Source organism: Chaetodon trifascialis, chromosome 2 (assembly GCF_039877785.1).
Source record: "Chaetodon trifascialis isolate fChaTrf1 chromosome 2, fChaTrf1.hap1, whole genome shotgun sequence".
NCBI classification, from domain to species: Eukaryota; Metazoa; Chordata; class Actinopteri; order Chaetodontiformes; family Chaetodontidae; genus Chaetodon; species Chaetodon trifascialis.
In genome coordinates, this window is record NC_092057.1 from 18,985,696 (window position 1) to 19,003,627 (window position 17,932).

A 17,932-nucleotide genomic window follows, 5' to 3' on the forward strand; every position below is an offset into this window, starting at 1 on the left:
TTTTTTTTTGTTTTAGTGCAGGCACTTTAAATCTTCCACAGTGATCAGCGAGAACTCAAATTTAAGAGTTCCTTTGTGGATCCAGCATAATGCAGGTTCTGCTGTGCACTTCGTGTTTTCACAGGTTAGGTATTAAGATAAATTATGGTGGTGTTTTTCTCATGTGAGCATTATTTATACTCTCTGCAAGATTTATTTTGAACACTACGGGGGAATATGCAATCATATTTTAGTCTTGCTTAATTTTCCCAATATGACCTTGTTTCACATTTAAATGATTAGTTGTTCACTTGTATGTAATATACAATTACCCTCTTATACTTTGCAGCTTTCCTGAAGGTCCCTCACATAGCTGGAGGAATGCATAATTGTGTTCCCAGCCACACAGTTCAAATTGGTTACTTCCTTTTCATAACTCAAATTCTTGTTGCACTTTAACAGAATAACAAGCCAGCTGGATCATCTTATTTGCTGCTGCAGTGATGTTTAGAAGTTATCTGTGCGCAGACATTTGTCACGATGCCTTCTCAGGCTCTACACCTGTATGGCCCTACATTGATATTTTCACAGTGCCGAGGTTTAACTTGCACCGTACACATAAGGGAACGCTTTAAAGTAAATACAGTAACACTACTGAATGATATGGCAGTTAGAAAAAGTCAGTCATCCCTCAAACATTTTACTGGCAGGGTAGGTGCAAAATGATACCCTGATGCTGATAATCCAGTTTGTTATTGAACTTGTAGAACATAGACGACATTGCACGACCAACACCTGACACGTTGTCTCCCTCTGTATGAAGAATTATGGTGAATATACAGCTTCTGTTCATCATCTGCTGAGTTTTTGCAACATAGTAGAAGTAGTCAATACAGACTACAGGCTTTTACTATTTACTACTGTTAGAAATAAGAATTTGTTAGTCAGAATTTGTATCTCACAAACCTGTATTTTCCTTCCAAAGGACCATGAATACTGGATTTACAGTAGATATAGTACATTTGTGCAGTCATTAAATCTTTTTTATCTGCTTTTCTTTGAAGTTCAGTTGACTCTCATTGGAGCTTTGCACCAATGTATCAACCCACATTAGAGCTGAGCCCTGTCTGGCCATGCAAAGCTTGTTGCAATGCCTCACTTCCTCACCTTGAAAATACGAGACAAAATGTTGATATTCAAACAGCATCACAGTTACACCTCAAAATAGACAAGTGTGTACTTTTCATTGGGTAGGAGCCTGTGAGTTAAAGCAAGTGTATCATGGAAACCAGTTTTCTATGCGGATCATCAGTATGTAGCTCATTGTGTCATTAAGGTTTCACGTACACTTGAATTCACATTAATGTCATTATTTTCGCCAAGGATACAAGAGTCTGTGTCTTACGAACAATGACGCTGAGGAGCAGTTTGCTTTCAAGGCTATGACACGTGGAATTATTCCAGATGTGAAGGTTTGGTATCACGTAGTGAAACAATATTTGTGTGTGTGTGTGTGTGTGTGTGTGTGTGTGTGTGTGTGTGTGTGTGTGTGTGTGTGTGTGTGTGTGTGTGTGTGTGTGTGTGTGTGCGTGTGCGTGTGCGTGTGTGTGTCAGGCTCCAGCTTTCCTAGATATACTGAGCCAATTCAGGGAAAGTCAATGTCCAATTTTCCCACAATGTAATGAGAGTCCAGCATGAAAAATAACATGCTAAATTTTTAATTCTCATAGTAAATGATTCCCTTTGCCTCTAACTTACAAAACTCTTCAACATCACCCATAATTTAAAAAAAAAAAAAGTTGCCTGAGATTTAACCAAATCTTCAAACAGATGTCATTATTTAACCATCACTGCACAGCAGGATGATTATTTTTCACAGATATCTAATATTTCTTGTTTTTATCCTCATGTCCCAAACCAAAAAGGTCATGTCGACCAGTCATTAGTTTAGTTCAGTGTTTCTCACTTCCGGTCCTTGGGCCCCCCTGCCCTGCATGTTTTAGATGGTTCCTGCTCCAACACACCTGATTCAAATGAGTGGCTCGTTATCAGGCCACTGCAGAGCTTGACGACGAACCGATCATTTGAATCAGGTGTGGTGGAGGAGGGAAACATCTTGAAACATGCAGGGTAGGGGGGCCTGAGGACCAGAAGTGAGAAACACTGGCTTAGTTGTGGGCATTAGTCACAGCTTTAATTAATGGTACATTGGTATGTTTGTAATCCTGGTTTTTAAGCATTCATTGCCATTTTCCCTTCAGGGTGTTTGTTTTATTTTTCTCTATTTTTCTTTTTATTTCTGCAGCTAATTACTAAAAATGTTGGTAGTGGCAGTTGAGGCAATTTGTTGAATGAGGTGACTCACACACGGCCCTTACAATAACGCACCACATGTATTTTTACTAGCACTTTCAGTAAGCTGTACATTTCTGAGCCTGTTTCAAGTGTCTAAGCAATAATAGTTGAATGTCTTATTCTTTAATTTCCTTTTGAAGTTTGGACTCTGAAGTGCTGTCAAGCTAATTCTTGAGAGGGTGCATTGAAGATGGCAGTTAAGAAGTGAAGCACAGATATTTAAAACTCAATAATTAAAACAGCTAAGTCACAGTGAGATACTTTGCTCCTTGAAATGTCGAGATGAATTTATAGCGGCTTTGCTTTGACTGCAGCTGCTATTTGGCTTTTCTCAACTGAAAGTTTGCCAATCTTCTAAATGAATTCACAAATTCTGCCAAAACAGGCTGAAACTATTACAATCACACAGTTGTTGAAGGCAGAATGAATGAGATTAGTGGGTTGCCGTTCGTAAACACAAATATTCAATGGTGGCCTCAGCTCAACAGCTCCTCTTGGATGCACGCTGCTCATCATCTGGCACCTAGTTGCTATGTAGAGTCCCGCCCTCTCACTCTGCACCCGGTTACTGGCTTGGTGCTACATACCCACTGCTCCAAGGTCCTGAACACAGCAAAACAAGAAAATAAAGGGAAGAGGGTAGATATACAGACACAGCCAAACGTTTTGTGGGTCATAAGTGATGATTGACAGGAATTATTTTTGCATGAGTCTACACATCGTTTTTTTAGGACAGCCCTACTCATTCTGTGTTTAAAATAACACACTGTAGCCAATACAGTGTAGCTGGAGATTTGTGCTATTAGCAGCTGAGCTCCCCTGAACTGACAAAGTGACAACTGTGGCTTTAAACTAAATACATGAAGGCATTCATGGCTCACTCTATAGTGTTGTTCACACTCAAACTGTGTGCAGCACTCCCTCTCTGTTTTTGACAGTGGATGGATGGAAAAAGTCACCTTGTGTAGCCTAGTTGTTTCTTCATCTGTAATCTCTAAATCTAAATGAAAACATTTAGATGCTGGCCAGAGCAAATCATTTCCATATTTTCAGTGCATTTTCCTGAGTGCTTGTCCAATTAAAGACAGGTCAAAGCTGAGTCAGCCATTCAGACATCGCAGATAATCATGGATAAACTGACTTGTATTCTGTTTTTCTTTGAGGATAAAGCAGTCGAGAACAGTTTATTTGTGAGATCGATGCTGTGTTTTAATAGGGTTTGAAGTTCTGTATCTATTTTTTATTTTATTTTATTTCTTTTGGCTTTTTAGCTCAATCCAGTTGTGGCCACATACACACAAAGTTTACTCTGACAAACTGAGCACTGTTGTTGAGTGTTGACACAATTTTTGTGAAATATGGATTGAAGATGTTTTTATATGCAATTTTTCTACATTAAAAAATCTGTATATTTGTGGATACACGCAGAACTCTGTGTGTGTGTGTGTGTGTGTGTGTGTGTGTGTGTGTGTGTGTGTGTGTGTGTGTGTGTGTGTGTGTGTGTGTGCGTGCGTGCGTGCGTGTGTGTCAGAGAGAGAGAAAGAGAATAAGAAAGCGTATTGTTCCTGACATCATGCCTGTGGGGTGTAGTGATTTAGGAATAAGAGGCCGAGCTATTTAACTGAACTCACATGCAACGTATTCCATGTTTTGCATAAGGGTGTAAGTCTGCTTTCACTGTAAAACAACAGTTTCTGCCTGAACTGTCTCCTGTACATGATGGTATATTGTTTTTATTTTTCAATACAATAAATAAAAAGGTACTATTTATGACTATGGCCTTCAGTCACTAATTACTAATGAAATTAGTGAGTCACTGAGTTTTGGTGTGACTATAAAGTTTTACTGTACATGAATGAATTTAAGTATAATTAAAGTATGACTTTAATGAAGTAGGTATAATATTTGCCTCTGAAATGCAGCAAAACAGAATTAAGTGCAGTACTTACTCTGTATGTACTTATGTGTATATATGTGTGCCGTTGATTAATCAATTTGTTCATTGCCGGAAAATTGACTGATGGTTAAATTCCTTACAGATTCAAAACTGAGAATTTGCTTCTTTTCTTTATCATTTATAAAAATTGCTGAATTTCTTTGGGTTTTAGACTGTAGTTTGTAAAAAGAAATCTCTTTTAAGGAGGACATAACAGTCATTTTTCCACTATTTTCTGACATTTCTAGATGAAGCAATCAACCAATTAATCAAGTAGATAATCACAATATTAAACCTGCAACAAATGGTATCTTGTGGGAGCTTGGGTGCAAGACAAACATGCTGTGAATACAACACTGACAAATCATCATGCATACATGGCGTCAAACAGCTACCGTTCACACATTCAGCACTTAGGGAGCAACATTACTGTAGCTCAGCTTAGCTCAGCTTTTGGTCTCCACTAACTTCCGAACTAAATGTTCCTCTATATTCCCCAGCTAACTGTGTTCATGTGTCTGTTTGGTGCTGAGCTGTGGGTCGTCAGAGCTATTTCAGCGAAACAGGTATAGACCAGACAGCGAAGCAATGAGCTGAAACTCATTCGTTCTCTAAAGCCAGAGGGGAGCTCCAGAAACAGGCCATAATTCTTTAAGGGTAATCACAACAAGTGACCCCCTGTCATTTTGTTTTCATAAAAATAACAATTACAGCCAGTTAAATCAACATTTAAAAATAATAATTAGCTGCACCCCTAACTCGCTCTGCACCACTGGTTTAAAAGTCATTTACATTATATAGGAAAGCACTATCAACAACTTTGCAGCTGTTTTTTTGGCTTTGTTTTGGCAGAGACTGCAGCCCATAATCCAGTTCATGTTTCAAATACAACAAATCTCTTGATTACTTTTTACTGCTCTTAGTAGCCCTAAAAGAATTAGGATGCAAAGTGTTTCGAGGAGCCATACAAGAACAGGGATGCAGAAAATGAAGCCCAGCGGATCTGGAAAATGCAGCATCAGTATCGCCTGGGAGAGATCGCACATCTCCTGCAGGCACACACACAAGCACACACAGCAATTAGACTGCTATTGTGGCTGCTGCTGCTCAGTTCAACTGAGGTAAAGATTGGTGTTGAGGTTGGCCAGTAGCAAGTAATTAGTAGTGCTGAAGTGCAGGAGAGAAATAGTGGTAACATGTAGAGAGTGTGTGGATTTTACATGAAAGTTAATTTGAGAGCTCACTTCAACTTTGCACTGCTACAGTCCCTCCACCAGTCACTTCCTTCCTCATGAGCAGCTGTCCCGCTTCATTGTCAACGAGGTGCTAAATTTGTGTTTTTCTGGTATCTAATGATGGATGCCTGAAATGACTTCACTCATATGTTGTCAGGAGCTGCTTTGGCTATGCTGTGTCCCTCATGAGGCACATATTCAAGGACTGAACGATCGTTAAGTGGCTGTTTTTAAATGCATACATAATTGCAAAATGATGCAAGTTAGTTATGTTGGCAGCGTTCTCCTCCTTTAACTCCCACAGTTGCTCGAAAACGGCCTCATCAGTTGCGTCAGGCTGTCTTGGTCTCCTGCTGGGAGAACTGGAGGATTAAGGCGATGACAAAGGCTAAGAGGATGTGGTCGTTGTTGGGGATGCAGTGTTGGGAGGCGGGGGGGTACCAGCAGCGTCTGCTGGGCCTCAACTCTCAAAATGACAGCTGTTTCTCCTCATCCTGCTCTTCCATGTCCCTGCAAATGACGGAGTCATTCTAGACTTCCGATACATTTCCTTCAACTGATAAAGCCTAGTGCCATGAAATTAGCTTTCAGTATTTTTTGAATTGTTCCAATTCAACAGAGTTCAGCAACACAACATAGTTTCAGCTGCCAGACAAAAGGTGCAATGCGGGAAACCCTAATTATTGTGGTTTAACTGAAATGCAAGTACAGTTTTTTGTCATGATGATGTTCAAAGCAGCTTCTTTGTCAAAAGTTTGTTAAAGAAAATATGAATAATACTCCACAGAACATCTTTAAATGGAGTGAGTGTGAGTAATGGTGTCAGGTAGATCAGCTGATGAGCTAGTCTGAATTGCGCTAATGACTTGCTTTTTGTGGAACACAGCATTCCCCTTAAACTGAGGAGATTTTCATGGTACATCCCTGCAGAATGTCACTGATCTCACATCATCCCACCCAATAACATCCAGCTCTGATACTCTATGGTCAGCTGCAAGACTGGGAAAGTTCTTCATTGCATTCACTTTGTGTTAACACCTCCGTCACATCAATTGTTTTAAAACTGTCAAGGCTACAGTGTCAGTAGAAAAGTTTATGTGAGAGTACAACAGCATACTTGCCCAGAGACATTTTGTTGCAAAGAAGGCCTGCAAACGTAGTTCAGTAAAACACACTCAGCAAATGAACACCATTATGCATGCACACAAGTGATTTCTACCTCCCACAGATGTGCAGACTGCTATCGAATTTGACAGATTATGGATTTCAGAGGTTGAGTGTAAAACACTCTACAAGTTGCCCCATCACCCATGGGTCACTCAGTATGCCTATAACTATTACTTTAGCAGCAATCCATTCTATTGTGCAGTGTTTCCACAACTCTTTGTTTATGCATGGCTATGTGTCTCAGTTACTGTCATGACTTTTGATGAGAACGTCTGTAGGTGTGTCAGTCCTCCACTGTGCTTCAGATTGAAACATTTCAACTATCTCATGTATTACCATGAACATTTGTTCAGACATTCATGATTCCCACAAGGATTCATCTTAGTGTCATTGGCGAGCCCCACGATACCTGACGATGTTAAGGCTTAAAGCTATGCATAATTATGGGAATGGCAGGTTCAGCATCCAGGCTTCACTTAGCCCACCTCAGCTCCACCCACGCTCCACCTCTTTGCCCATTTTCGTATTAGCTGGGAGTTTGGGATCAGGAGCTACCAAGATTGGGTCACTGACACTGAGCTTCACAATCGCTCTTCAGAAACCTACAGGTGACATCACGAGACTATGTGGATGTATGCAGTCTATGTACGAACACCACACACATTCACACACACCACAAAGCATTTGGGGACTCAGCAGCTGAAACCAACCACCTGCATGGCCAGACACCAACGAGGGTAAGTAAGGAAATGTTTTCCTTTGTGATTCGGGTGAACTGACCATTTAGACCATCAGTTTAAAATAAGATCTTTTATTACTCCACACTGTGTTATGCGTCCTTGATGTTGGCATAAAACTAAGTATTCAGTATTTGATTTTTTGCTGGTGTAGCAGTGAACTTTAGTGTCCTCAGAGGGAAATTTGTGCTGCTGCTTCAATTGAAAAAAAGAAAAGCATCACAAAAGCAAGAAAACTTTTGACTCGGTGCTCGACATTTGCTCCACATTAGGAACTAATATGTAACATATTGTGGTGAATGTGGGCAGAGTGGAGGATAGTGAGGCATGATTAAAGTCACCAGGAAAAAGAAGGAGGGCATGCGCACATCTGTAGCCTGCTTGTAACTGAGTGGAAGACATCACAGGCTGTGGATAGACAGCGCTATTGTGATAACATGCAAGAATTCTCTTGGTAGATAGTATGGTTTCATGTTAACAGCTAACAGCTACATATCCTGACTGCACAGTTGTTCTTCAAGGGTGATGTACTGAGATACGCAGTCTATCGTTATCAGTCAATCATAAGAAATACTGCCAGCCCTCCTCCTGTCCTCTTACTGCTCTCCTTCATCTTGTCCACCTGCATCACCTTGAAACCGTTTGTCTGTGTTCAGGGGTTCAGCAGAAAGACCAGCGCAAGTTCCCAGAGTAACTGCACATGTAAAGTACTAAAAAAGACAAACTAAGTTAGGGAAACCTAGAGAGAAAGCCCAACGGTGAGCAAGAGCTACTGTAACAGGCTGCCTCTCAAGTTCTGACAAAAGCTATGAGTACTAGACTTGTTGCAAAATGCAGTATATTCCCAATATTCAGAGTAATGCATGAGAAATTGCATCACTCTGCAGCTTAGCAGCTACTTTCTTAGAACTTCCCCAGTAAGAGTATGTGACCATGTCATCTTCATTCTTCAGTCTCAGTCAGGATTGTTGTGGTGTTGCAAGCTTTCAGAAAAAAAAACATTACTGTTGAATAGATCAAGTAGAGGCAGCTTCTGTTTCCATCAGCTGAGGAATATTCTGATCAATCAATCATCAGGGACCACTTGAGGAGTCAAGTCAATTTTATTTATATAGCCCAATACAAATTTGCCTCAAGGGGTTTTATGATCTTTACAGAATACTACACCCTCTGTCCTCCAGACAAGGAAAAAGTCCTAGAAAAAAAAGAGCTGTCTGCTTTAAATCCAAAACTCTGACAAATGGCTCAGCAACAGAAAATGGATGTTATGCCCATTTAGCGACGAGGCTGCAGAAGAGTGTCCGCTGTCTGAAAAGGCCCCCGACTCCCTGTCAGGACACATGAAACACAAGGGGGTGTGTTTCATGCATGTGACATACTGGATGGGTTTTCAGGCACTGAGCTGACCGCAAAGATAATGGAAGCATCTTTTATCATTCACAGCTGTGTCTCTGAAAGTGTCCAATGATGGAACTACACAGCAAATACAGAGAAAGGATGAACCCCGACTGTGAGACTCGCTACCACTGTAATGTCAACAACAGGCCCGCTGTGTGCAGTTCTCCAACCCAAGACACTGCATTATTATTAAAAGAAAATTCCAAATCCTCTCTCCACCACTCATAAAGGTGGCGGTTTTCTTGAACTCAAAATGAGTTTCAGTCCGTTGCGTAAAGGATGAAGGGAATGTTGTTAACAACGAAAGAACCGCAATTACATCAATATTAAATAGTGTGGAAAAATGAGTCACATAAAAAAATGATTTTTTTTAAGTGTTTTTTTTTTAGTTTTTATACAACAGTCTCACTCATTTTCACCTCTTTTGTGTTGTTTTCTACTACAGTTTTTATATGAGCCTGGGCTGAGCGTCTAATCCCTTCTGAAGATTAATGCTGAATTTTTGAAGGCTCACCACCAGATCAGTCTGTTGCACCCTGCTGTCACAGGTGCTGACCAGTGCTTCGGACTAGATTTGTAATTCTACCTACACTGTCAGTCCAGTCTAAGCCTCATCCTCTCTGGAGCATATTCATTCATGATGCGCCTCTTTCCGGTATTAAAGATTCAAGGTTGTAGAGCTCATTTCTGAGCTTCACAGCACAAGCAGTAACGAAAGCTGCTATGTATGCGATGAGAGGGTAAGATAATCTCAACTGATTATTCCCCAATCAGGTGTTATTGCCCCCTGTGATGATGACCTCATCTTCCAAATGCTGATGTTGCTCCGTCATGCCATAAAACTGCCTCTTTGCCAACGAAATAACTGGCGTGCCTTTAACGAGACTTCTTCCGTTTCCCTTTAGTGTCAGTTAGTTTTTCTTTGAGCTCGTCATCTCCTCCTTACTTTCACCCCAGTCTCTTTTTGACTGTATAAACTGAAAGATGAACATCTTCACATCCTGCTAGAAGAATCACTGCTCAGCTTTGATTTGGGGAATATCACTTTCTACCATTTTTAACCATTACTTTGAGAAATTAGATTTATATACAACTAAAATGTATTTAAAGTGAAATCATAGGGCAAACAAAAAACAGTTGTTTGACAGATCCATACAAATTTTAAATATCTCTGTCATAGGATACATATCAAGGATAATATATATTGATATATTAGGCTGTAATGAACAAGAACAACGGTTACATCAGAGTTTCTCATCCTTGATGTCGGGACCCTACAGGGTGCGGTTTGATAAGCAGGTGGGGTAATGGGGGATTTCTAAGACTGACAAACAGCGCGTTCAATTTATTTTTCTCACTTTTAAAAAGGGGTTGAAGTGTATCATCATTTCTGTGTTCGAGCCTTTCAGAGCTTTCTCTGTCCTTTTAAAAATAGAATATAAAAGTAGGTTACTGTGGTGACAACCTAATTGCTGTCATCAAAACTGTTTTGAGACTGTGAAAACTGGCTCACAGGCCACAAAAGGTTGAGAAACCCTGAGTGTCATATTCACTAAGATATTTTATATTTACATGAATGACATATAATTTCTGCATTTTAATTGTACATACTAAAATATAACATAACCTAATATCAATACAATAACATTAACGACACCTCATTGGCATTCTTTTACATATTTGACATATGAGCTTATCCAGCTGTTCATTCATATTTGTGCTTTTGAATTGCAGACTCAGTCGATACTGAAAATGCAAGAATGTCCACTGCTTGACCGATAACCATTTAACTTACTGCAGAGGTTCTTCAGAAGGAAACTCCACAACTTGTGGACGTTTGGGGATGTAAAATCTGTGTAAAAGTCTGTTGAATTTTTACTCGGATTTTACGCTTGTAAAAACGGCTCTTTTTTGCATTAAGATACAGATGCTAAATGTGGTGAGTCAAATTTATAAACAATATTTTGTGAGTAGCAATTTCTGCAGGAGATGCACAAAACCCTGAGCTGTCACAACTCTTATGCATGAGTTTGATATTTTTTGTTTTGTCATCATTATGATCATGACATTGCAGATTCCTGGAGTGTCTGCACCACAAACTACTCACGGCCTAACGTTACACAAAATTTCACTGAACAAGCAAACAGACAAGCAGGACAAAATCCAAATACTAAATCAGCTGAAAGCACAGCTGGAAAAGGTACAGAGAGCAACAAAGGCAAAAGACAGCACAACCTTTTTGCACATCTGTAGGCCTCTACTGTCCGTTGCCTAGTTAAGGTGAATGGCTTTGGATTGGACCAAATTCTACATTTTTAGTTTTACAGTATTCAGAGAAGATAATAATAATAATAATAATAAGAAGAAGAAGAAGAAGAAGAAGAATGACAATAATGATAGTAATAACCCCTGGTTAGAAGTCACCCCCTTCAAAATAAAGCATTTATGCACACGCTTTACATTAGCCTTCTCTGTAGTTAATTACAAAGAGGTGAATGGAGAGTTCCAAATATAACACAAGCTTTGTGTTCTTCAGCTTTTATTATACAGTGAGGAGACAAACAGTCAGTTGGTTGAAAGCCATGGCAGATACATCACTCTCTTTTTTCACAAGACAGGAAAAAAGGTCTGTAGAAGGCTAATGTGTTGAAGGTATGCGTCCTTGTACTTAACATCTTATGATCTAAGACATCATCTCCAGTCTCAATCTCCATCCTTATGTTCTTCAGGGGTTAGAGTCACAGAATTCACAGAATCACAGACAAACACAAGAACAAAGAAGCAAGTGTAACAAAACCTCAGTCTGCTCAAGTCTTTATACACAAACTCTTAATGTTCTTAAAGCTCTCAGCTCGTTTCTCCATCATTCAGTAGCATAGTACTGCACAGTAGATGGTATATTGCACGCATGCACACAGTGACAGTGATTATATTGAATGTGCACAATGATGTGTATCACTTAGTGTATTGTACATAATGTTTGTCACAGTCTCCTTATATTAAACATATTTGTGTTGATGTGTTTATTCAAAATGTACTATTTACTATAATTTTCCATTTTTAAATGCCACCCTGAGCAGCAATTATTTATGACATTTACTCCACAGATAATAACATGACAGCCGGGACCCACTAAAACGTCTAGTTAGAATTTTTACAATACAATGGAAGGAAGGAAAAGTCCCATGTTGAAATGTTGAAAGGACAGATCACTGTTTTTCAACTCGGACCCCTAATTTACATTCATGGATGCCACAGCCTCACCAGTAGTGAGTAGTTTAGACTGAACATAAAGCAGATGTTACAAAGTCAGTGGAAAGCTGTGAGTGAACATAAAAAGATTCACTCTGGCCGGCATGAACTGAGGTGATGATATTACCCTTTAACATAAATGTGTGATTATCCAAACTGTATTAATCTAACTGAAGTCTGAACTCACCTTAAGTATTGAGAGGCCACTCAGACTGCTCCACCCTCTAATTGGTCTTAAACACAATCCAGTAAGACAGTTCTTGCCATAAAAGCTCGCTGGTTATTTTCAAAGGGAAGATCACAGGATTGCGAGACATGAGTATGTTTAACTGAACACTGGCTTTTTGTGGCCACACATATGTACAAGTGTAAATCAGTTAAAAGGATGGTTTGTGGTGATTTCAACAAACAGGCCTGACTATAATGTGAACTTTCCATCTTTGAAAATATGTGTTTTTTGGCAGGTTTTAACTCGATTAAACTGAACTGTGCCCAGGGCCACGAAGAGGCTGCAGCAGCAGTTAGTTTTTCTGCTTATCAGTGATGTTGTGCTTTGCATGATTATGAATGATCAGAAACTTTTTTCAGGTCTTGTTTGAAAAATTGTGAATATATACACATTGTTTGAGTAGAATGGTGATGATGTGCAGGCATTACTGTTCAGAAAATACAGCAAATACTGAAAGTTTGAACATTTTTTGAATGTTTCAGACTCACCTTGAAATGGATTCTTCCTCATCGAGCTGCACACAATACTCCACAGTGATAAAACAATAACAGGTTTTTGGAGTGTTTTGAAAATCTATCGAAATAAAAGACTGACATATCCCACTTACATACGTATTCAGACCCTTCACTTAGTACTTGGTTAAAACACCGCCATCACAGACTTGAGTCTTCTTGGACATGATGCCACAAGCTTGGCACAGCTTTCTTTATGGACATTTCTCCCATTGTTCTTGGCAGAATCATCAAAACTCAACCAGGTGGCATGTGGAGCATCTGTGCAGTCATTTTCAAACCTCTCCAGAGACCTCCTGGCTTCAGGTCTGGACTCTGACTCAGGTCTAGCTAGGCCATTCCAGGACTTTCACAGAATGTTCCTGAAGCCGCTCCTGTGTTTCCTTGGCAGTATGTGTTTGGGTCACTGCTTTTCACTCAGGATTGCGCTGTATTTTTCTGCATCCATCTTTTCCTTTATGCAGTCTGCCAGTCCCTGTTGCAGAAAAACATTCCCATGCATGATGCTGCCACCAGCGTGTTGGACTGCATGGATGGTATGAACAAGATGATGTGCAACAAGCTTGCACAGCAGCAGCAAGCTGTCATGTGCCTTTCAGTGTGAAATGGCTTCCGTCTGATGGTTCTCCTTCTGTACGATTCAATCATCTCCACAAGGGAACCCTGGATTACAATCATAGAGACCAATGTCCTCTTACTTACCAGTCTGACCGAGGCCCTTTATCCCGATTGGTCAGTTTGGCTGACCGGCCAGATCTTCCACACTTCTTCCATTTGAGAATGACTGACTACTGAACTCTTAGGCTTTTTCAGTATCCTTCCTCAGATCTGAGCCTTGATACAATCTTGTCTCACAGGTCAACAGATTTTTTTTCTTTGTCCCCATGCCTTACATAAGCACCAACTGTGAGACCTTATACAGACTTTGTGAGACCGTATATGTGTGTCCTTCCTAATTATGTCCAGTGAATTCAAGTAGGCACTCCGCACACAGAAGTAGTATGCACCAGAGTTCAATTGTTTGTGTCGTGACCCTTTTTTTATACTAGCAATTGAGCTAGTAAATGGGCTATTTCAGTCTTAAATTTTTAACGCATTAACAGAATATTCCAAAAACCTTCCATTGTGGAGCATTGTGTGAAACAAAACTGAAAAATGTACAAAACTTGAAAGGGTCTGGAAACTTTCAGTATGCACTGTACTGTGTATGATTTCTTCTGCTAATGCCCCATTCATTGTGCTTGTCAGTTGCACACTGCATTAAAATTATTATTATTATTTTTTTTTTCTTATTCACTGTGGGGCCACATTGGATGGTATCCTCTCCCCAGAGTATGGCTCTTCCTGCTGAGCCCCTTCAGGTACCATTCTCACACTTACACTGCCGCCATCTGTGGTGCTCGGGTTCACGCGGAACTTTCTATTAACCGGGCGTACGGCCCTGAGGAACTGCCTCTTGAAGGTTTCACTTAGGATAATGTAGAGAAATGGGTTGATGCAACTGTTAGCATAGCCCATGCTAATGGCTATATTGTAGGCATAGGAGAAAGCAAGGCTTGGGTTCTGCACACCTAGGTGGACCAGCTGAAGGATGTAGTAAGGGGCCCAGCAGATGAAGAAAGCCAGGCAGATGGCCACTGCCATCCGCGTCACCTTCCTGGTGCGCACCTTCAAACTCCGTGGAGGCAGCGGTGCCACACTGGTGGACATGTGCTGGAGGATCTTGAAGAACACCAGGCAGATGATGGCTAAAGGTATAGCAAATGCCAAGAAGAACTGGTAAAGTGTAAACCAGTATGTGTCAGTGACTGGGTCAGGCAGAAGGAGAGCACAAGCCACCAGGCCATCTGGGAGAGGCATCAGGCCTGCGTACATCCACACAGGGATGATAGTGAGTAAGGACAGACTCCACACCAGGCCAATGACCAGCGCTGCCACACAAGGTGTGCGGACATAGTTGAAGCGAATGGGATGGACCGTAGCCAAATAACGGTCAAGAGTCATTGCGGTGAGGATATAAGTACTGACAATCTGGCTATTGGAGTCGAGAGCAGTGATGACCGTACACATTGCAGCTCCAAAGTGCCAGGTACCATTGCCAAGCAACTGGTGGATGAGAAATGGCATCCCGAGGAGAAACAGGAGATCTACAATTGACAAATTTAAGATGAAGATGTCCGGAACAGTTTGTCTGGCACGGCACTTGGTCTTCTTCATGATTGTGTAGATGACAATACAGTTCCCTATGATACCCAGAAAGCAGATGATGCCAAAGATGACAGGGAGGATGGCACTGCAGTGACGGACCCCATCTGCAGCTGGAGACAAGAAGCAAAAACACTGAGTAAAATCATACTGTTTTGTACATTGTATTTAATCATGTTGTGAGATATGAAATGTTAGATTGTAATTGTATGTAACACAGTCATTTTGTCCCAATGTATTGGTAAGAGCAGCAGAATCATACTAACTGTATTCTGGTTGTTCATATTAGACAGATCTATTATCAGACATTTTCTGCCTCTTGTTTTTAGGGTGTTGGATAATTACAATGAGGAAATAAGTAATTTGTGTGCATGTATGTCTCCATGTGCGTGTGTGTTTGTTGGCTCTTTCAACACAGCACAAAGCAAAGACATGATGATGATGATGATGATGATGGGGAAAAGATGTAATGATTCATATGCTGTTAGACCTTTACACATGGATAGGTGATAGCACATTTTAAACACAGAGTCACATAAATGTAAAAAAGAAAAAAAAAGTACGTGAAAAAAAAAAAAAAGACAGTTCACTGCAGCCTGAATTTGTGCAATAGTCTATGAAGGCTTGTACAGTTAAAATGGATACAAAACAACTTCAGGAGATAGAAAGAAAAGAAACGAAAGGAGTAAACAAATACATCCATTTGATCTGTGTAGTTTAAACTCATGTTGAATGCAGTTGTGATGCTTGCAAGGTGGTCGACGAGGCTTTAATTAGATTACATGACCAGTGCGCTGCTTGCTCGACCTACCTGTTGTTGAATTCGTGCGTCCGAGAGAAAAATTAGAATCGTATAAAAAATCCATCGGAAAAATCTAAAGTATCCAAGTTCAGGGGGAGCTATTACCAAGTGTTTGCTTTCCAGGAAAAACGCATCTGAAGCAGCATGGAGACAGAATGGTTTTTTTGTTTGTTTTTTTCTTTCAGTGATCCCAGTTATCCCGTTTGAAATAGTTCAATCTTTTCCAGCTCAAGCGTTTAGTTTGACTGTGAGCAGACCGGTGCGCTCTGTGCCTTCAGAGATAATAAAGGCGCTCCGCGGAGAGAGACGGAGAGAGAGCATCTTCCACTCGCAGTCTGTGGCGATCCGTGGAGAGGCTGCGCTGCGGGTGTCAGTCAAGCTGGAGGAAAATCACATCAGATAACTGACAGCCTATTGATGATATTCTCTCCAGAAAATACAGTGTTTGTGCGTAAAAGTGTTTCCTTGGAGACGTTTGACCCAAGTGTATTATTTGCTATAACTAGCTTTTCACATAATGTCCTTGGGGTTCAGAATAACTGTTCAATGCAAGTGTAAAGAGCGCTGATCAGGGGAAAAGAAGTCAGAAGTGTTTTTCTTCCTCTCTCTCTCTCTCTCTCTCTCTCTCTCTCTCGCAACAGGTGTTACTACTTAGCAACAAATGAATTAACGACTTCCTTGCAAATTACTAGCAGGTTTGAATCATCAGCCCCAAACACGCCGTTCCCACTTAGAACCACTAGATGGCCTTGCTGCCACTCATTTGAAGTCCTCACACGTCTCCGTCATGATAATTGAATGTGACTATGACAGGAATTGTGGGTCATAATGGGCTTCTGAAGGAGCCAAAGACTATATATATATATATATATATATATATATATATATATACAGAGAGAGAGAGAGAGAGAGAGAGAGAGAGAGACACACACACACACACACACACACACACACACACACACACACACACACATACATATCTGTCCCTCTGTGTGTATAGCTTCTATATCTTCTTCAAGATTATGCACTCTGTGTGTGTGTGTGTGTGTGTGTGTGTGTGTGTGTGTGTGTGTGTGTGTGTGTGTGTGTGTGTGTGTGCGCGCGCCCGCGCATGTGTGTCCATACCCCTCCACAGGATTATCACATTCTGGGTAGTTTGGCATCCGGTGTAAACAAAACTTGAAAGCTGGCATGCATGCTTGTGTGCAGTTCAATATTTGTAATTGTATTTTAAACACTGTATTTTTGCCCTCCATGAAGAAGGTTGGGAGGATTTTTCAGTGAAATCTTGCTTCATGTACTCAGGATGAGCAGCCTGTGCACTAATGTGAGAATGAGATAAATGTACATGTCATAGATATGTAGATATAATGTAAACTAGTAGAAGTCTGCAGAGTTTTACTTCATTGAAACACCTGATTTGGGAAGTTGTTTTAATGAAGACCTGAGTCAGGAAATGAATAACTTTCTGGAGGATGCTCATACATAAGCAGCCTTTGTTTGCTGATTCTTTTTCAAATCAGGAGAATGTGCGTCACCCACATTTCAGTTTGGGTCTTTATCAGTCAGAGCTCATTTTCTGAGCCTAAAACAACCTAATCTCATCCTTGAACCTCTAATGAATCCCCACACTTTAAAGGTCCAGTTCACACATGGCTGCATCGAACCGTATCACCTGCTCTTTCATTCATTTTCTCGAGCCTTCTGCCACGCTCGAACAGCTTTATGAGGCTGAGGCATTCTGGTGGCCCATACTGGAGTCAAATCTGAATTGCTTCACTTGAAATTGCCTTTTTAGTTCTTTCATCAGCTCCTTTGTTCCCTTTTCTCCATCATGAAGCCCACTTTGCAACAAATTTATTAATTTTCTACACTGTCAATAACGCATGGTGTCATTTTTGGTTTTCCTTCATTTCGTGCAAATCACTGCATATCATTCCTTCACTTGGCTTCGCTCTTGGCTTTGCTGTGTGTTGACGTCTGATCAGGGAGTCTCAGCCCCTTCCTGTTTTTGCATATAAATGCCACTTCTTCACTGAACGGAAGCCTAGTCTCACCAGTATAAATCATTAGATGTCTTCCTCCAGGTGTCTGGACACTGACGGAGTCCCCCAACATCTTTTGT

At 40.6% G+C, this 17,932-nt stretch overlaps 1 protein-coding gene across 1 annotated transcript; it reads right to left on the reverse strand.

Annotated features, from left to right (window-relative positions):
• Positions 1-14,093: 14,093 nt before the first annotated feature.
• Positions 14,094-16,149, reverse strand: mchr1a (melanin-concentrating hormone receptor 1a). Its single transcript, XM_070987319.1, has 2 exons — positions 15,817-16,149; positions 14,094-15,118 (listed from the first exon to the last, which is right to left on the reverse strand). Exons 1-2 carry the CDS (start codon positions 15,869-15,871, stop codon positions 14,094-14,096), a joined length of 1,080 nt encoding a protein of 359 aa, XP_070843420.1. The 5' UTR covers positions 15,872-16,149.
• Between the last annotated feature and the right edge of the window lie 1,783 nt (positions 16,150-17,932).

What these genes read in the sequence shown, in the direction of transcription:
- mchr1a (XM_070987319.1), bottom strand. Translation starts at nt 15,871, where the DNA reads ATGGATTTTTTATACGATTCTAATTTTTCTCTCGGACGCACGAATTCA. An exon ending in ACGCACGAATTCAACAACAG is followed by an intron (nt 15,119 to 15,816) that starts GTAGGTCGAGCA and finishes TCTTGTCTCCAG; the next exon opens with CTGCAGATGGGGTCCGTCAC.